The 21,243-nt window shown below is 38.0% G+C and overlaps 1 protein-coding gene across 1 annotated transcript; it reads left to right on the top strand.

Moving 5' to 3' along the window:
- The first annotated feature begins 749 nt into the window (after positions 1-749).
- Positions 750-17,445, top strand: LOC107554459 (clathrin interactor 1-like). Its single transcript, XM_016236964.1, has 11 exons — positions 750-953; positions 6,028-6,132; positions 6,265-6,361; positions 6,448-6,556; positions 6,880-7,044; positions 8,138-8,315; positions 8,553-8,775; positions 9,000-9,084; positions 11,342-11,419; positions 15,349-15,629; positions 17,068-17,445. The coding sequence occupies exons 1-11, from the start codon at positions 913-915 to the stop codon at positions 17,263-17,265; spliced, it is 1,560 nt and encodes a 519-aa protein (XP_016092450.1). The 5' UTR covers positions 750-912; the 3' UTR covers positions 17,266-17,445.
- The last annotated feature ends 3,798 nt before the right edge of the window (positions 17,446-21,243 follow it).

Genomic DNA, 21,243 nt, shown 5'->3' with positions numbered 1-21,243 from the left:
TGTTCTTTTAATTCTATCTCTTTAAATACACATTAAAATTGTAATTGTGCTTGGTAAGTCAATTCATATTTGAGAACTGAAATTGAATTAATTAAAACTTCAATTTATATAATTGTATAATAATAATTTATATAATTAAATATAGATTTTTTTTTATTATTCATTCATTCTCACTATCATTTTAAACAAACCCATGCGTTAATTTTATTCTCATTCACTACCCACTTCTCTGAGGTTATGTTAATGTTGCTTGTGTCATATCCTCATCAAGGATGTAGTGTTCTGCTAAAGCAGCCTTAAATATGTTGTAAACTTTTACATTTTGCATAGTAAATATTACATTCATAAACAAAAATTTCCGGATTGTATACCTAAATGTGAAGTATTCTTAAAAGAAATGGAGTTGTTAAAAAAGTCTTTAGTGTTAATTAATAACAAAAAGAATGAAATGTTGTTAAATTTTATGGAGAAATTCTTTGAAAAATAATGTCCCCGCTATGCTTTTCAACTCATTTGTATACTAAATGTGTCTCTAGGGAAAACGAAGAAATATCTGTTTTATTTATTTGTTTATTTTTTAAAATTATTTATTTATTTTTTTGTTCCTGTAAGTTGTATGATTGTAATAATGTGAATAGGTTGTGTTGTATCTATATGTTAAAATCTTTTGTTAATCTGTTTGAAGCAATACAAAAAAAAAAAAAAAAACATTCTGCTAAAGCAGCCTACGAAATTTCCGTAAGTGACAGCGCATTTCCGCGGTAACCTGTCTGGCCTGCGCTCCTCCGCCGCTGTGACGGTCTGAAGCAGCGTAACTTTAGAGTTCATGCGTTGGCTAGCTGTCACGACCAGCGGATTTCAAGGGCTGGAACACCTGTTTTCTCGACCGAAAGCCCCAACAACACAGCCAAGATGTTGAATATGTGGAAAGTGAGGGAGCTGGTTGATAAAGCGTGAGTATTGCGAATGTTTTCGACAGTATTTCGGGGTCCTGTCTCATACCTGTTGAAATGAGACACGTACGCACTCGTTAACGTCACATCGCACTCTCGAGACTGGAGCTAGCACAGTGGCTAACTACAGCTTTGTTGTGCCCTTAAAAATAACATATTTCGTCGGTGTATGTAGCAACTTTCGTTTTCGAGTCGGTTACCATACTTAATCAGACGTGTTCACTTGTTTATTACGACTTAATTTTGTTTACGAGACAAACGGTACCCTCAAACTTCCTCGCTGTTAACTCTGCTGCTAATTTTATGACAGTTCCTAAACTTGTGTTGATTGTGAAAACACGGCGCTTGTGTTTAAAAGTGCTTTACAGACCAAACTAACGTGTTGATTGTTAATCTTTCTGAGTGAGAAAAATGTTTCAATATAAAGTAAGAGCGCGTGTATTATTTGGCATTAGAGTGGCAACAACTTTTTCATGTTTGACAGCTATTGTCAGGCACTATTCAAGCTCATCAGCAAGCCTGAAATGAAAAATGACCCATTGTACATATTTGTATTGTGTCAATTGCTGATTAATTGACAATCTGTTTACAATCTTGGTTGTAATCTCGTTACAAAGGCTGTAAGTGCAAAGATGGTTGCAGAGCTTCTGTAATGGAGCCTTTGAGTTTCATGGAAACTGTTGCTGTTAGACTGAAACTTGTGTTTTAACCCTTTAAAGGACAGGAACATAATGCCCCAGAAAAATATTATTTGTTATATTCCAACACAAATCAAAATACTGCAGTGTCATATTTTTATTAAAATGATTGCTTTTATCCAAAATGTTCTTGTCCCATAATAAAAACATTTAAATGATAAACATTTATACCTGTTGAAATGAGACACGTACGCACTCGTTAACGTCACATCGCACTCTCGAGACTGGAGCTAGCACAGTGGCTAACTACAGCTTTGTTGTGCCCTTAAAAATAACATATTTCGTCGGTGTATGTAGCAACTTTCGTTTTCGAGTCGGTTACCATACTTAATCAGACGTGTTCACTTGTTTATTACGACTTAATTTTGTTTACGAGACAAACGGTACCCTCAAACTTCCTCGCTGTTAACTCTGCTGCTAATTTTATGACAGTTCCTAAACTTGTGTTGATTGTGAAAACACGGCGCTTGTGTTTAAAAGTGCTTTACAGACCAAACTAACGTGTTGATTGTTAATCTTTCTGAGTGAGAAAAATGTTTCAATATAAAGTAAGAGCGCGTGTATTATTTGGCATTAGAGTGGCAACAACTTTTTTCATGTTTGACAGCTATTGTCAGGCACTATTCAAGCTCATCAGCAAGCCTGAAATGAAAAATGACCCATTGTACATATTTGTATTGTGTCAATTGCTGATTAATTGGCAATCTGTTTACAATCTTGGTTGTAATCTCGTTACAAAGGCTGTAAGTGCAAAGATGGTTGCATAGCTTCTGTAATGGAGCCTTTGAGTTTCATGGAAACTGTTGCTGTTAGACTGAAACTTGTTTTAACCCTTTAAAGGACAGGAGCATAATACCCCAGAAAAATATAATTTGTTATATTCCAACACAAATCAAAATACTGCAGTGTTATATTTTTATTAAAATGATTGCTTTTATCCAAAATGTTCTTGTCCCATAATAAAAACATTTAAATGATAAACATTTATTTAGAGGTCAGTGGTCTTCTGCGCATTCAGTGCTTTAGTCCACTATGCCACGCTGTCATGTTTGCTTGTACATAACGATTCTAGGATGATGTCAGTTTTTTTTACAAAGTCTCTTGATGTAGGAATTTGCTGGGACCCCCTTTTAATATTTTTCTTAAAAATTGGGCCCACTCACCATCTCAGAAACCATTTAAAGTGGTCCAATTATGCTTTTTCACTTTTTCAACCTCAGTTAGTCTGTAATGAGCATAAACCAATTTGCTGTTTGAGCATAAAAAAGATCCGCAAAGTTACAAAGCTCAAAGTCCAAGTCAAAAGGAGATATTTTATTTAACAGAAATCACTTTTCAAAAACTACAACGAACGATTCGTTTGGACTATAACGCATATTTTCCGGGATTTGTGATATCACAAATATCGACGAATGGGATGAGACCTGGTTGAGGAGGCAACGAGTGTTATCACTATGTCGGAGACACGCTAGCTTTCCCAAGGCAGACCAACTTAGAGTGGTTACTTTCCCAAGGCAGACGAAATTAGAGTGGTTACAATCATCCGGGTTTAAATCGTGCTCAAATTGATTTGATTTTGACAATATTTACGCTGAAGCTCGCAGGCGGCTATGGTAAGGGGCATGACATTTCCCGACCAGGTGCCGAGTGCTGCCAATCACAACACACACTGGCCCAGCTAACCAATCACAACACATTTCGTATTTCAGAAGGCTGGCCTTCATTTGATACAGGAACTATTCCAGCCGTTCATGCCAGACTGGGGAGAGAGGTGTTGTAATAATGTGAAATATGTGAAAAATAATGTGTTTATTTAATGTGTTAACAGTTACTGAAAGTTTTAATTCACAAATATGAGTTTGCACAAACGTTTGGGTGTTGCCTAATAAGTGGGTACGTCCCTGAAACTGTAATTTACACACTCTTCGTGAATCTATGCTATATGGTGTATTTGACACACAGTGTATTCTATTGGATGTTAAGGGGTTTAGCCACTTAATAGAGACTACAAACAATATCTGGAGAAGCAATAGAAATATATATAAAATAAATAAACAATACCATCTATTCTAGACATCCATCACTCATCATGACTTGCCAAAGTAAATAAATAAATAATTTCCTGTTTTTGCAAAGCAAGTTTAAAAACAATGTAGCAAGGTGAAGAAATGTAGCTTATTGGCTCCAAAATCAGTCTGCTATCTCCAATAGTATGACCTTTTAACAGACTACTTGCCAAGTGTAGCCATGGGTGGACTGACGAAGTGTGAGGAATTTAGCTTCATGCTGGTAAAGCAATGAGCCTGTTCTTAAATGGTGTGAAAGTCCTGAAATGCCACAGGAAGACTTCAGTATTACCGTATTTAGTGTAGTAGATGGTATTATCACTCAGCCACAGGTATGCAACTGTTGAAAGAATTGCAGTAATACCTTAAATAAAAATCAAAGCAGCCTGCATTATCCTCAAGCTGTGAAACCAGGTAATGTGGTTGACCTGTCTGGTGTGTTTTTGAAGGATTGGACACTCTTGTTTATCCCATTACTCAGACAAAAGGAAATGATTGCACCCTGCAAGCTTAAGCAAATGGATGTCCTGACCTCTTTTATCACCTCAAGCTATGCCATAGTTTTTTGTCTGTTAGTTTGTAGGGTTTTGTACACCTTTTTGATCTTTACGATCCTGTCATTGTCTATAAGTGATTTAGTCTTAAATGAAGAAACGAGGATGTAGGGAGTTTTTTTTTTTTGGTTGACTTTTTAAAATTGTATTTATTTATTTTCACTCATTTCAGTTTACTTATGTTTTACACTTCCATTGAGCAGGACAATACTCAGGTATTTTTTCCCCCTGTAAGCTGTAAACTGAGACACTACACATTTTCTAAATCAAACGGCAGTATTCTCTATTAAAACCACAACAAGTGTTTTTTAGGAGTAGGAAAGACTGAGGACTCCATAGGGTGTTTTTATTTGATCCACCCTCTATTCTCAGCGAGTCTGTCCTTCACCCCACCCATATACTGAGATCTCGTGTGTCTTGTATAACCACTTTTTGTCACTCTGGTTATGTCCCTCTAGTGCTAAACTGGTATAATATAATAAGAGCTTTCGGTGCTGCTTATTTCCGTCCAGTATTCAAATGAAGATGGGTTCTGAGAATTATGATTGTTTTAGACATTATTTGAATGACTTTTCTAGCTTTCCTTTTTTAATATGAAATAAAAATAGACATTTTACTGACACCAGTGATGCACCCTTAGGGGATTTTTAAAATGGTTACTTATCAGATAGCATGATAAACAAATAGATGCTTTATATATATAGTTTAAGTAGGAAGGGATTTTCAGTGTGTTTATAATCACTGTTAATAAATAACCCATATAGCATAGTCAGATTCTGTTCAGATTCTCTCATCATTCTCACACCTTCATGATGTTCAAAACCCATATGATTTTCTGCATTGAAACACCAAAGAAATCATTTGCATAATGTCCATGTTCTCATGTGTTTTGCAGCCAAAATGTGATGCACAAGGTTTAAATGAACACAAGTGTGATTGAGACTTAGTTATGAAAACAGACCAAAATTTGTATGACCGAAATGTATCTAATTTCATATGGCTTCAGATAATTTGGAATGTAGCACATAAGTCATATGGAATAAATGTTTGGTTATTATTATGCTTTTTTTGGTCTTTTTGGAGCTTAACAGCCCCTGCTCACTGTATGCTTTTGTTGTATGGAAAAGCACCAGATCACTGTCAGAAATAATGTGCAAAAATTGGGGCCTATAATGGGCAACTTTGTACATCATCGCTACCCCTATAAGGTGCATATTAGTACCTTAGAGTAGTTATAAGGTATAAAAGTAGTAAATAAGGTATAAAAATATACTTTTGAGGGTACTGCCCCAGTGACAAGCTGTTTTATCTCTAAAGGTAGTTTTTTTTGCGATTTTTATAGGATGTTGGATATTCTGCCTAACATCTCCTTTTGTGTTTAACATAGAGGATTTTTTTTCTTTCAGTTTTACAGCCAAACAAACTTCCTTTCAACATAGACTCTTTAATCCATTCATTAATATGTCACACAGTGCTTACGTCTACAGTGCTTATAACAAGTATCACCACATGAACTTTACATTTACTACTGTCTGCTTCGTTTCTCAATCCAATTCATTTTACAAACAAATGATATGAATTTTGTTTTAATTTGGTTTTCTGCCACTCAGTAATTCATATATTTTATCTTTCATATATTTTGTCTTTGCTGAAAGGCTCTTTTTCCTGCCGATATATTTTTTAGCACATAATCAGTCTAAATAAGGGATGTTTGACTTTACTGAAAGGAGGTTGTATTTTAATCTCATTCTTACAGAACCAATGTTGTGATGAACTATACAGAAATTGAGTCTAAAGTTCGAGAAGCCACCAACGATGACCCATGGGGACCGTCTGGACAGTTAATGGGCGAGATCGCCAGGCAAGTGGAGGGGTTTTGATGTTTGATTTGTGACTCTTTTTCCTCTGAACTTTAACTTTGTCAACAGTTACACTTTCTTCCAATATGAAGAGTCTTCTAAGATACACTTTTGTTATTTCTGTTTCATTTCAGGGTCACATTCACATATGAGAATTTTCCAGAGGTAATGAACATGCTGTGGACTAGAATGCTGAAAGACAACAAGAAAAACTGGAGAAGAGTTTACAAGGTATGCTTTAGTGAGGACGGTATATGACTGAAAAGGTTTTGTTTTGCTGCCATCTGTCATGAACTTGACTGTCCTCTCTACCTCAGTCTTTACTGCTGCTGGCGTACCTGATCAGAAATGGTTCTGAGCGGGTTGTCACTAGTACAAGAGAGCACCTGTATGACTTGCGTTCAATTGAGAGCTATCATTATGTAGGTGAGTGAAATGCACAAATTGCTTTAGTGAGGACGGTATATGACTGAAAAGGTTTTGTTTTGCTGTCATCTGTCATGAACTTGACTGTCCTCTCTACCTCAGTCTTTACTGCTGCTGGCGTACCTGATCAGAAATGGTTCTGAGCGGGTTGTCACTAGTGCAAGAGAGCACCTGTATGACTTGCGTTCAATTGAGAGCTATCATTATGTAGGTGAGTGAAATGCACAAAAGCAAAAGCTTATATAATTATTCATCTGTCATGTACACTGTTTGATGTCTCTCAGATGCTAGTCAGTGATGGATGAATGGGCTTTGTGTTTCAGATGAGAATGGCAAGGACCAGGGTGTCAATGTGCGCCAGAAAGTGAAGGAGCTGTTAGAATTTGTCCAGGATGATGACAGATTGAGAGAGGAGAGGAAAAAGGCTAAGAAAAACAGGGACAAATATATAGGCGTGTCCTCTGACAGTATGTCAGGCTTCAGATACTGTAAGTCCCTAACTATCTCTCTTTCTCACTTGCACGCACACACACACACCATTCTCACTGTCATATTTATCAAGGTTTGCAAGGTTTTTTTTTTTACATCACGCAGAAAACACATTTACCACAAGGAATATTTCTAATCGGGACTCTCTGAAAACAAGGAGGTCCTCTGTCTCCTCTCCACTGTTGTTGTCCCTGGAGGGTTTGCATTGCCAGATGAGTGAACTGTACTGTAGATTTATTTTGATACCCGGCATAGCTGCATTTTCACATGACAGCATAAATTATGTTTTCGATGTCCTTGATTGGGAAGGAAAAACGCAATGCATTTTTTTTAATGACTGTTTCGGATTTAACATGTTTAGTTTGACAGTCGTTTAGCTCTAAAGTGTAATGAAACTTGATATATATGTCTTTTATTGTGTTTTTGAGATGGTGGCTTGCACATTTATTCAGTAATTTAACCACAGTCCAATCACAGTTCTTAGTTATGGAATATACCTGAGAGGAAGCATCATAGCCTGATTTCACTTCTCTTTACATTGTCATCAAATTAGTGGGTGAATCTCACACTGGGTCATATTTCACCCCACACCCAGAAAAAAAGAAAGTATATTTTGCATAACAGCATTCGGTTTTTGAATTATTTTCTTGACAATTAAGCACACCCTTATAAAAAGTATAATCAACAAAAAAGAAACTGGTATATTAATTAAATTAACAATTTAATATGACTGCATGGTAATATTTATTGTACTGCCTTTCATGTATGCTAATTAAGTAATCCAATTCTAATGAGAACCACTAAACATAACCATTAAGAATAATGAAAATTACTAACAACCTCTGAAGTAAAACATCCAACTGCATGACCGTAATAAAAATAGGTCTGAAAATGTGTTTAATTTATCAGTGAGCTTCATTTTCTTTTTGCAAAATGTATTTTTTTCCTCTGATTTTAATTACCCAGACATGTTTTTGTGGGATTCACTTTTTTATTCCTTATATTTCCATATATAGGTTCTAAATGAAGTTTGACTGTATAATATGTGTATATAGTATAACACATTTCCTGTCCTGTTTATGCATTCTGCAGCGGAGGACCGGTTTGATTTGAGAGATTCATGCTCAAAATGGGATGAAGACTGGGGCAAGGGGGCTTTCCCCTTCAGTGAGAAACTGGGAGAGATCAGCGATAAGATCGGAAGCACCATTGATGACACCATTAACATGTTCCGCAGAAAAGACCGGGATGACTCGCCTGACAGATTCAGGTCAGGACCCCCAGGCTGTCTCACTTTCCCTTCTCAGATCACCTGAAAACTCCTGTTCTGCCAAGTCTTCTTTTGTTTTTTTGAAACACAAATAGCATAAATGTTGTAACTAATTATATGAACAGATTGTTGACAGTTATGTCATGGACTGATTGTGTTTTGTCTACTTATTCTCAAAGCAAGGAAGCATTTTGTTAGTGATCTTGCACAAGCTTATGCTTTATTTTCTCTGTATAGTGAAGGAGATGAGGACCATCGGGGAACGCGAAATGGGCAGTCAGGGAAATCAGAATTTAAAGATGACGCAGAGACAGTGACAACCAAAAGCGTCCAGATTGTCCAGGCCACAGAGACCACTGCCACTCGTAAGAGAGGAGGCATTCCCTCCAAAACGATAGACCTGGGAGCAGCTGCAAATTACGCTGGCGATAAACCCTCCACCAACACAAACACAAGCCAGGTAGATGCGAGAAACACTAGCTACCAGCACTAGTCTTTTCCTGTTTAATTAAACATCTCTGGTATTTGGACACATAGATGATGCAACTTTTAGGAGAGATTTGTTAATTAATAGTGTGAAGTGAAATGTTAAACTTGTATTCAAAATAACGTAGACTCTACACTGACATCTTGTGGTAGCTGTTAAGAGTGTTTTCAGTTTGTTCGTCCTTTGTTGCCATATAGACCACATCAGCAGTGAGCCAGCCCAGTTCTGGTCTGGTGGACTTGTTCTCAGCAGATCCTGCACCTGCTCAACCAGATTCCCAAGGTAACAGTAGTAACATGCATCCTCTTTGAGTTACTCTAAGTTAAGAATATCATGGTGGTTCTATAGTTTTTGCAGAGGAAAATATTTAAGATATTATAGAATGTCTTTTTAAAAATATTTAAATATAAAATATTTATTTGATTTGTGGTTCAGCACTACCTTTACAACTGAACATGCAAGAACAGTTCACTTTAGAATGTTTAGGAGAAGTAATATTGAAGGGTTCATCCTTAAAGGGGTCATATGATGCGATTAAAATTTTTCCAAACTCTTTGGCGTGTTGCAAGCTCTTGGTGCATAAAGAAGATCTGTAAAGTTGCAAAGACTAAAGTCTCAAATCCAAAGAGATATTCTTTATAAAAGTTAAGAGTCAACCACGCCTACCTGAAACAGCTCGTTCTAACATGCCCCCACATATCTACATCACTATGTGGGAAGATTTGTATAACACCGCCCAAATGTTCATGCAAAGAAAGAAGGCGTAACTTTGATTCTCACTGTAGTATTGTTGTTGCCGTGTGTTTCATTGTGAAAGCGAAACTACTTTGTTTGGCCTTCCAAAAGAGGACGATATCCGCTTCGTCATGCCTAGAGCTGATCCGTGCTGGTCGCTGAGAAAATACATCCACTTCGCGCTGTGAATCGCCGGATTGGCTTTCACCGTGGACGAAGCGGAGTCCAGCCCGGGGTCGTCACATGTGGTTGCCGCAAGCCTGCCGGCCTCCGCTCATTCTAGCCACCGGCCTCCGTCCACTCAAGCCGCTGGCTATTTTGGAAGGACATGACTAGAATTCAGTGGTTAAGTTGTATTTACAACACTGTTTCAGAACAGTTCAACCCAAATATTCAGATGTGTGCAGCGCATTTTATGGAGGACTGTTTCCTGATCCTTGAAGAGTAGACAACAATGCTGGCTGTTCTGACTCACAGACTGTAAGTGCATTTTTTTATATTTAAAGGATTTGCCATTGATGATTCAAACGCGAGTTTTGAGCAGTGTAGAGTAGTGCTTGTTGTTTGTCATTTCTCCGATCACAAATGCAGACATGGTTTTATGTTTACGCGGCACGATGCAATGCAGCGCGTAAAAAACCAGTATAAGTCATTATAATCCATAATTATGTCCCCAATGGATGCAGAAAATGCCTCGTTTGTAATGGGTTTTATTGGTTTTGTCTTGTATGCCGGGAGACGGCATCACAGTATGGTAAGGGGCGTAACATTTTCGTTACACGCTTAAGGTATCCGGCCAATCACAACACACTGGATCGCTGGCCAATTAGAGCACACCTCGCTTTTCAGACCGATGAGCTTTGTAAAAAGCATAGAGGAGAGGAGCATAGAGGAGAAACAATAATGTCCAGTATGTGGAAAATAATGTGTTTTTTTAACCTTAAAACACATTTCATTACACAAAATACTCAAAATAATGTTATTTTCAGCAACATCATATGACCCCTTTAAAGGAAGTAGGGTTGCACTGACTAGTCGATCAATTCTGCCACTTGTCACAACCGTAAAAATAAATCCCAAAAGTGCTTTATGCTCACAAAACAGATTATGAGGTTTTTCAAACCACCCTAAAGGTAATCAAGTATCGCATAGAGGGCTGACAGAAACCAAAATGGAGTGGGACATTCATAGCAAGCAGCATGAATCATGCAGTGGACTGTCAATACAGCATTGAACTTGTCATAAATAGAACACTGATGCATATTAGGAGTCATTTACATTAAGGTAAACATTTCTGTCAAATACTAATAATGAGTAGTTGTGCAAGGTGTAGTTGGATATACATGAGGAATGAGGAAATGGGTGAAAGTAGCAGGAAGCACTATGCCATTAGTTTGACGGTGTGGACGTATCCTGAAAGGGAGGGGCGCACAGTGAAGTTTAGCATATGCACTCTCCTGCGCTCCTGCTGGAGCATTTAGTCACCGGGGCCAGATGTCAAAGTGGTCTCTGGTGGGTGTGTGGTGCTGAGCAGATGCGTAGATCCCTCTCCTCACTGTCCTGCTCCCTCCTCCGCCAGCCAAACAGCTGCATCTGTCCTCCACATAACTCCAGCCACAGGCTGCTGGAATGTAACGTGACCGGAGTGTGTGTTTTTGTGTGTGTGTGTGCCCCTTACAGACTCCAACAGATGTTTCTTATTTCTGTGCTCACCATTTTTGTCTTTTCCTTAGGACATTAGTAGGGGATTGATATGTTTTACCAATCTAGAATGTCATAATTGAATCTCTCTCTTTCATTCTAGTTTCAAGCTCTGACCTGATTGGAGGTTTTGCTGATTTCTCTTCTCCTGCAGCTGCAGTCAGTCTTCCATCATCAGCTGGTATGTTTATGTAAGCTCTTAACAAACCATCAGTTAAAAAAATACAACCTGAAACTCTTGATTATTTTTACTTCGACTTACTACAACATATACTTCTGTTCAAAAGTTTGGGATGAGTAAAATAAAATTAAAATAAATGTTTACTTTTATTTAGCAAAGACACATTAAAATGTATCAAAAGTTCCAGTAAAGACTTTTACATTGTTACAAAAGATTTGTATTTCAAATAAATGTTGTTCTTTTGAATTTTTTATATTCATCAAAGAAACCTGAAAAAAAACAATACATCATGGTTTCCACAAAATTATTAAGCAGCACTACTGTTTTCAACATTCATAATAAGAAATGTATTTTGAGCACCAAATCAGCACATTAAAATTAAGACTGGAGACACTAAAGAATGGAGTAATTGCTGCTGAAAATTCAACTTTGCAGGAATAAATTACAGTAGGAATAAGTTAGATTTTAAAATATATTAGATATCATATAAATAATAGAAAAGTTATTTAAAATTTGAAATAAGTAAACTTCCGTTTGTATAAAAATAATAAAACTTCACAATGTGTATTTTTGATCAAATGAATGCAGGATTGGTGAGAAAAACGGACTTACCTACCCTAAACTTTTGAACAATAGTGTGTTTTCAAAAGTGACTAGTAAGTGTGTTTTCTGAATGACGCATCAGTTAATTGGTTTTAAGAAAACCCTGTATAAGTGAGACCTGTTTAAATGAGACAATGAGACTACATTCAGAAACAGCTGAATGTAGTGCAACTGAATGGAACAGAGCATTGGGGTCTCATGACACACTTTTAAACTTAAAGGGGTCATATGATGTTGCTAAAAAGAACATTATTTTGTGTATTTGGTGTAATGAAATGTTTATGCGGTTTAAGGTTAAAAAAACACATTATTTTCCACATACTGTACATTATTGTTTCTCCGCTATGCCCCGCCTTTCTGAAACGCATCGATTTTTACAAAGCTCATCGGTTTGAAAAGCGAGGTGGGCTCTGATTGGCCAGATATCCAGTGCGTTGTGATTGGCCGAATACCTCAAGCATGTGACGGAAATGTTACACCCCTTGCCATATTGTGATGCCTTGTCCCAGCTGGAGCGATGTCCCAGTGGGGACATAATTACGGATTATAATGACTTGTACTGTCTTTTTACGCGTTGCATTGCATCGCGCCGCGTAAACATAAAACCATGTCTGCATTTGTGATCGGAGAAATGACAAGCAACAAGTGCTACTCTACACTGCCCAAAAAACTCGCGTTTGAATCGTCAGTGGCAAATTCTTTAAATATAAAAAATTTACTTACAGTCTGTGAGTCAGAACAGCCGTCATTGTAGTCTACTCTACCAGGATCAGGAAACAGTCCTCCATAAAATGAGCTGGACACATCGGAATATTTGGGTTGAACTGTTCTGGAACAGTGTTGTAAATACAACTTAACCACTGATTTCTAGTCGTGTCCTCTTTTAGAAGGCCAAACAAAGTATTTCGCTTTCACAATGAAACACAGCGTCACACACGATGGGCTTGAGTGAGCGGTGGCCGGTGGGCTTGAGAAAGGCGTGGCGGGCGGGCGGGCTTGCGGCAACCACATGTGACGACCCCGTGCTGGACTCCGCTTCATCCACGGTGAAAGCCGATCCGGTGATCCACAGCGCGAAGTTGATGTTTTTCCTCAGCGACCAGCACAGATCAGCTCCAGGCATGACGAAGCGGATATCGTCCTCTTTTGGAAGGCCAAACAAAGTAGTTTCGCTTTCACAATGAAACCTTCACGACATGGTGGCGGTGGCAACAACAATACTACAAAGAGAATAAAAGTTACACCTTTCTTTCTTTGCGTGAACATTTGGGCGGCATTATGCAAATCTTTCCACATCGTGACGTAGACATGTGGGGGCGTGTTAAAACGAGCCATTTTAGGTAGGCATGGTTGACTCTTAACTTTTTATAAAGAATATCTCTTTGGATTTGAGACTTTAGTCTTTGCAACTTTACAGATCTTCTTTATGCACCAAGAGCTTGTAACACTCCAAAGAGAAAGGAAACATTCAAATCGCATCATATGACCCCTTTAAGAGAAAAAAAAGCGATGTCCAAAGATGTCTGTCTGAATGTAGCAGCATGGGAAGAATTTAAACACACAACTCTGAGAAGGTTTTACTGTGCAATCTGTCTAACAGTTAGAACCGAATGCTGTTAGTACAATATTTAAAGCTCCACCACTAATAATATCAGAACTAGTAACCAGAAAATGTAGATGCATTTGTTGAAGTTAGTAATCGATTAGTCGACCATCACTACCCTATTATTATCCCTAATATACTGTAACTAGGGATGCACGATATTGGATTTTTACCAATATCCGATTTTCCGATTTTTTTTCAACTCATTTTGGCCGATGCCGATATATATTTCCTTTTGTTTGGAAACAACACCAAGTCTCTCCTGTGCAGAAATAAGCAAATTATTTTTCATTTTGGTTAGTTTTTAACAAGAACTTATTTGTTAGAATTAAATAAACAATAACAAAGTTATTTTATAATGACAATACAATGAAGATTTGAAAATAAATAAAATAAATTCAATCGCTTAACAAATGTTAAGATTTAACATTTATAAATGGTCTAAAGCTAAAATGAGTTGTAAAAATTGTGAAAATCTTTTAGAGCTCATAATTTGTTTAAAATCTACCATATTACACCTAAATGAATAAATAAGTATATATACAGTTATTTAAAGAGTCATGGTTTTTTTGTTTGTTTGTTTTTTTTTTATGTAAGCTATAGCTTCTGACCTTTAAATCAAAAGATAGGCTACTCATGATTTTATGGGATCAATTACTGCTTTATTTAATCAGAAACAGTCTAAATATTATGTGTGTATTTTGCTTTCATTTTATTAGAAGTAGGCCAACAGTGCCCCCTACGGAATTAAAACTCCTTACCGTTACTTACACTGTTCACTCTATCACACACCGAAAGTGTCATTCTGTACGTGCATTCTCAGTTTAAATGCAGCGATCCAAAACAGTGAATCTAATCATCATTCAGGCAAAAGTTCGCTTCAAGAATGAGCCAACACTGCTGACGTGATCTAATCGCTAGCATACCCTGAGCACACGTGAGTTAACGTATTCCTCTTATCAGCAAGATATATCGGCATAATTTTTCATATCGGGCCGATGCCGATATTAATATTAATATTTATATATATATTTTTTTTTTATATTTATATCGTGCATCCCTAACTGTAACTTATGTTCTTTAAAAGATATTCAACTCTAAAAGTGCTAAAAGTCTCTGTATTTTCTTCTAATTAAACTCACATGTTAAAATAAAAGCCTTAAGGGAGTGCAACTTGAAAGACACAAAGTGGTGATATGTGTGTGTTTTCATATGGTTATTTAAATATAGTTTTGGAAATATAACAGAAGGCTGTTTGTTTTTTCTGCTGGACCTGAGTTTGCCATCCTTAGCTGCCTGTTTATGAAATACTCCAAGCAGAAAGCTCTTAAATAGTGAGAAGAGGGGGCAGCCATATGGTGGCCTGCTGTGCTAAAAGCTAATGAGCACAGACACATTTCAGCTCTTGTTGGGTGTGACACGTCACCCTCTGCATTTATGGGACTGAGCTGAAGTGACGGAGAGTCTGAGATTCTTTTTGATGTTTATGCATCTTCAGTGCCCTGATAGTTTCATTACTGGTTCTCTTGCATTACTCTAGATTTTTATATTGCTCATTTGCATGCAAATACACATCCTCTGCTAGATGATAAAGCCTGACATGAAGCAAGATTCTGGAATTTGTGCAGTAAAAGCACAAATATGCCTTTTGAACAAAACGCTTCATAACTATTACGGTGTTCCCTGTGCTCTCTATAATGTTTGTGCTTTTGTCTTTCCTCAGCCCCAGCATCTAGTGGGAATGGAGACTTTGGTGATTGGAACACTTTTTCTGCAACCCAGCCAGCCGTCCCTGCAGCTCAGCCTGTTAACCCTGCAGGAATAGACCTTTTCTCAGGTCTGCAGGTGGCCCCTGCTCCTGCTCCTGCTCCTGCTCCTGCATCCTCATCCGACCTCTTTAACCTAATGGGCTCATCTCAGACCACTAACTTCAGCACCTCCCAAAGCATGAACTTCTCCATGACCTCCTCTCAGACCATTGGCATGCCATCATCCAAATCACAGGTGCCTGCTACCTTTGCGACTTTTCCTCAATGTATCTACTATGTATTTATGATACCTATGATAATATATTGTCATGTTGTCATGATCGAGACCCCATGAAATGCTTTGAAGAGCACAGTTTTCTTTCCCATTTTGATTTCCTATTGAAACATATTTATTTTTTTATAGCCAGTAGCTTTCAGTTTACATTATCAAAACTATGATTTGCTGCTTGCTATTGGGTTGCAGGTGGTATGTGCTCACCCTTAGAGAATTTTATTGGATGAATGAAAATTATATTTTGCCCTTGCATTACAGTCATCAGTATTTTTGGTTCATTTTCTACCATTTCAAAAAAACAAACAAAAAAAACTTGTACACTACTGTGTACTAATGGTAGTGTAGATTTTAAATGTGTACACCTACTGGAAGTTTATTTAGTCATCTTTTAGGAGTACAAAAATGGCAGCAATCCCAACAAATAATACCCACAGAAATGACAAATAAAAGCACAAAAACTTTTGATTATGCCATTGTATATACCTAGTTTTAGCATAACTTGCAAACGAGTGTCTATATGTATTTTATTAGGTAGTGCACCTACAATAGACTTTTGTGCATTGCCGTCCCTCAACATTATGTTTACAGCACAATAAAGAATAAAGATGAAACCAAGTGATGTAGAGTTGCACATAGATAATGTGGTTTTCATTCAGATCCCCCATCTGTGGAGTACTTAATGCAGCTCATCTAAGTGGAACTGCACACTAAACACTATTTACGCAAGAAAAGACAATTCTGGCAGAGGTTCAGAGCCAGCGGTTTAGAGAGCAGGCAACATGAAAGCGAAACGAGCGAGGGTTAACACGCAGCATCGGCACAATTTTCCGCCCACCCCCTCCTCATTACCCATCAACCCCAGTCCCCTTGGGACACCCATCACAGAGAATGGCAGAATGAGGAGGAACAAGTTTAAGTCAGAAAACCATTAAATTGAAACAAAAGCCTTGCACAAAGATAATATTTGCATGCTAAAAGCCTGACCTACTTTAAAATGGCAAGTTTTGTTTGGCTAAAGACAAAAAGCAGCCCCCCGATGGTATAATTAGAGGGACTTGAGATGCATTTTAACATGCTGAAATAATTTTAGAAGACAATGCCTCTCAACCAACATTTCTGTCTTGTTTAACTCAAGTCTTGATAACCCTGAAAGACCACAGTGTAGTGTTCTGGAGTATTTTGCCTGCAGTATTCTGCCTTTCATCTTCTCTGACTTGTGTCATTCTGCCATTGGCAAACATTCATTGCCATCTGAGAATTTTAATTATCATGCTTGAACTGCAGCAGAGCAGTTTCATCTTAACAAAATCAGCGAAAACATTGTTTTTGATCATATGAGTGCTATCATATATGGTTTGTTCTAAAACCGATTAGATTTTCTTTGTCTTTGTCTTTGCAGCCACTTCAGTCAATGGGGAGTTCACTGATGCCCCAGCAACCGATGGCCCAGAAGCCCAATCCCAAAGCCTCTTTGCCGTCCACCTGGTCCAACTCTAATGTAGACATAAGCCTGGACTACCTTAGTCCTGGCATGCAGCCACCCAAACCTTCTCAGCCCACACTCAGCATGATGCAGCAAGGTAAGCAAAGATACTGATGTAGAGTGTCTGGGACAGGATTTAACCTGGGTCCAGAAAATTAAATGAGCGCAAAAGAATTCAAACAATTGGTCTATATGAGGAGCGGTAAAAATTAGTAACTAACTATACTAACAAAAAATACGACAGATGAAAATATAAATGTATAGCAGTGTTTCCCATGCATTGATTTATTTGTGGTGGCCCGCCACAGTATCAACACTGACTGCCACAAATAGATTTTCCAAAAGGCTTTGACTACGTTGAATAAACATGATCACTGCACGTTTCAATGTCAAAACGCGGCACATGTGTTTTTATATGAATGTGTCTTTGAAGGGAACTGACTAGCCATTTCTCAGTGTGCGTTCTTGTCTGTACTTGTGTTCTTGTGGACTTGTGAAACGTCATCAGTCGTCGCCCAAGTACTGTTCCAGTTCAAAGTTCATATCTAGCCAAGTACAGTTCAAATCCCCGGATGTGTTTTTGCTCCGCCCCTTTTATCAAGGATGCATCCAGAGGTGACTTGTGCGAACTTGAGGCAGCCAGGTATCCCAGAATGCATTTCGCACCAACCAGCAAGCGTTAATGACGGAGGAGAAAACCCGCATCATTTTCAAAATATTACTGTTATTGTGTCATGAAATGCAGTTCTAAGAGTATTTCAGGCGAGAATGTAGTTGTTTAAAACTCTAATCTGCAGTCTATTTATAAAGATAGCGCCTATTTGAAAATTAGCTTAGCCGATTTTAAGACATGAGCTCCACGCGATCAGCGGGTGCTCAGTGCTCATGTATCCGCCGACAGCAGTCTCACCTCGGCTAGTCCTTCTGACATTTGCCGTTTGCCTCTGATGTCTCTGTTAGTGGTTAAACATGAGGTAAAATTAATTTTGGCAAAAATTTTGGTAAATCTAACAGGCAATCTTTGGTCTCATGAATCTATTATTTCTTCCAGGTCATATAGTTTTGGCTGAGCACAAAGTTATGTTTAATAAATTACTTATTTATTCATCGTAATACAACGCTGACTTTGTTGCATACATTTGACCGAATTGTTTGCTTTTGTCTTTATTTCCTATTACATAAGTCTCTTATACTTTATACTTCTATACTTTATATATATTCTTTTATAAGGGCTATTATTGTTCATTAAAACTGACATTTAACAAAAAAGACAGAGTTGTGCTTGCATTTTAAAGAAAACCACAAGGCAGTGGTGTTTGATATCATTTTGTTTTATTGTAATGCGTGTATGCGTTGCATGAACCACATTTTTGTGAGCCTATTAATATTTTAAATGAAACAGAAAAGAGGCAATGCTGTTTGATATAATATTTCGTCGTATTGTATACATACAGTGAAGATAACCGGAGTACCCAAGGCGAGCTGACTGAGGTTATCAAGTACTCTGCTGTTCCATTTGCAGAATTACCGGACTTCGGACTCCCGAGTCGAACTTGCGAAGTCCGAACTACCAAGGACGCAAGTCCGAACTTTGCGTACTTGGTATTGAAAAACGGCTACTGTCTTTAGAAAAGGTTTAATGTAATTTTAATTTAATCTTTCCTATACTGCCTGATAAAGCAGCGTTTATGAGCGCAGCACTGCTTTGTTTACAGTCGTTACCAGGGAAACCGCTATTTCTGCCGCTCCTAAAGCGCCTCCTGCTGGCAGAGAATGAATTTGCATTTTCAATCAATTAGCCTGTCTGCTGTTATATTTCCCCCCGGGGGATGTGCAGTCGAACTTGCGAAGTCCGAACTACCAAGGACGCAAGTCCGAACTTTGCGTACTTGGTATTGAAAAACGGCTACTGTCTTTAGAAAAGGTTTAATGTAATTTTAATTTAATCTTTCCTATACTGCCTGATAAAGCAGCGTTTATGAGCGCAGCACTGATTTGTTTACAGTCGTTACCAGGGAAACCGCTATTTCTGCCGCTCCTAAAGCACCTCCTGCTGGCAGAGAATGAATTTGCATTTTCAATCAATTAGCCTGTCTGCTGTTATATTTCCCCCCGGGGGATGTGGCGCCACATATTGGGCCTCATTCATAAAACATTCGTAAATATATGAGTATATTCAGAGTTATTTACGCGTAAAACGGACCTTCCTGAAAACTCTCCTCCGGATTCACAAATACTTCGTAAAGGTCAGATTTGATAGTTAAATGTGTGTATGTTAATGAATTCCAATCATTCGTAAATATTCGCTCTCATTCCCAATTAGCATATTCCCCGCCTATGAATTACAGCTATGCAAATTACATATCTAGGAATGGTGTGGAATCCTTTGGACTCAGTTCTCAAGTTTGGCAAGTCATATTGAATAAATGCATAAGAGACTTGCATAACAATAAATGAATAAATTAACGTAAATTAAGTGTTTTTGTATTCCCCGCCTATGAATTACAGCTATGCAAATTACATATCTAGGAATGGTGTGGAATCCTTTGGACTCAGTTCTCAGGTTTGGCAAGTCATATTGCATAAATGCATAAGAGACTAATAGGCTATATGCCTAACAATAAATGAATAAATTAACGTAAATTAAGTGTTTTTGGCCAGCTGACATAATGCCTTCTGAAAACGACCAGCTGGTGGTGCTTGAGAGAGCTTTGGAGGCACTGCATTTTTCTGGAGTGACGCGTTGTTTACTGTGATTTGGAATATTCAGGGCAGTAACATGTTATGAGTATCTTATTTTGAAGAATATTACTGAATATAAAAATGCAGTAACCAGCCATATTAACGTCTCCATTGTTGTGTTGTACAAGTATGATGGTTGGTCAATGTAGTGTTTGTACTGCCCCTCCTCCACTGTGATTGGATGGCTGTGTAAAAGGGACAGTGACTAGCTCTGCGTTTTACCCAAAGTTAAAGAGTAAAAAATGAGTTAAAGAGTTAAATATCATTATAATACATAGTGCATAAAAATGTCATCAGTTTGTCTAAAAGAATACAGAACGTTTGAATGTTTTATGCACCATTTACACATGGTAGGGAGCAGGTGTACATTTCTTTCGTACCAACTAACATTTTCAAAATATGAACATTTTCATGAATCCAAAAATTTACGTCAGAGCGATAGGGTTGGGTACCGAAACCCGGTACCAATATGGCACCGGTATGTACTAGAACCGAATCCGAACGCAGATTTCGGTGCCTCATTTCGGTGCCATGCCTGAGCGATCGATTGAAATATTTGCCCTCTGGTTCTCCGAAACGGACGTAAGAAGCATCATCACTGGCAGCGCACGTGAAAATTAATTTCCCGACTGAGAAAATACACGTGAACTCAAGTCGGAAAGCTCTAATAATACAAATCCAACACATCTTTGTAGTAACGAGAGTGTCCATATTGTTTTTACATTCCGACTTAAAAGCACAACTCGGTACATGAGAGCATCCGAGGAGCGCGTGAATGCAGTAATTATACTTGCTCTGATGGCAGCAGGTAGCCTTCCGTTAACTAAGCTAAACATGCTTAAATTGCCTAAAGCTAAACCTCCCTTATATTCACATTTCTAAACCTGTTGTCCAACAAAAGAGAACATTTTTATAACTTTTTTACACCACAACACCAGTCAAATGCTTCCTTTTGTGATCTGATGAGGCTTCTTGTCACAGAATGAGGCAGAAAATATGTTCCATATGCTGCTTTAAAAAGAATACATCGATTAGCAATAGATTATAAATTAGGATGACCATGCGTCCTTTTACCCGGATATGTCCTCTTTGTCCAAAGATGCGTCCGGCCGGGATTTCTTGATCGACCAAAATGTCCAGGATTCGGCTGTTTTCTTAATCCCACTCCCGCTGAATCTCTGACCATTGCCGCCTGCTCCCCCAACATGTTTCGCTCCAGCGATTTTCGTGTCTACTCATTTAAACATTCTAATATTGTATATCATTTTGCCGCATCAGGGAGCCACTCTCAGGATGCGGTGTATTTAAATATTTTTGAATGAGCGTTTGCGCTGTTTACTTTCACTTTCG

This window comes from Sinocyclocheilus grahami, unplaced genomic scaffold (genome assembly GCF_001515645.1).
Source record: "Sinocyclocheilus grahami isolate Dianchi unplaced genomic scaffold, SAMN03320097.WGS_v1.1 scaffold502.1, whole genome shotgun sequence".
Taxonomy (NCBI): Eukaryota; Metazoa; Chordata; class Actinopteri; order Cypriniformes; family Cyprinidae; genus Sinocyclocheilus; species Sinocyclocheilus grahami.
This window is presented reverse-complemented; position numbering and strand designations above follow the sequence as displayed.

Bases quoted from the DNA above. Each gene is read 5' to 3' on its own strand.
- LOC107554459 (XM_016236964.1), top strand. From the start codon at position 913: ATGTTGAATATGTGGAAAGTGAGGGAGCTGGTTGATAAAGC. The intron at 6,557-6,879 runs GTGAGTGAAATG...TTTGTGTTTCAG, and splicing joins TGAGAGCTATCATTATGTAG to ATGAGAATGGCAAGGACCAG. The intron at 8,316-8,552 runs GTCAGGACCCCC...TTCTCTGTATAG, and splicing joins GACTCGCCTGACAGATTCAG to TGAAGGAGATGAGGACCATC.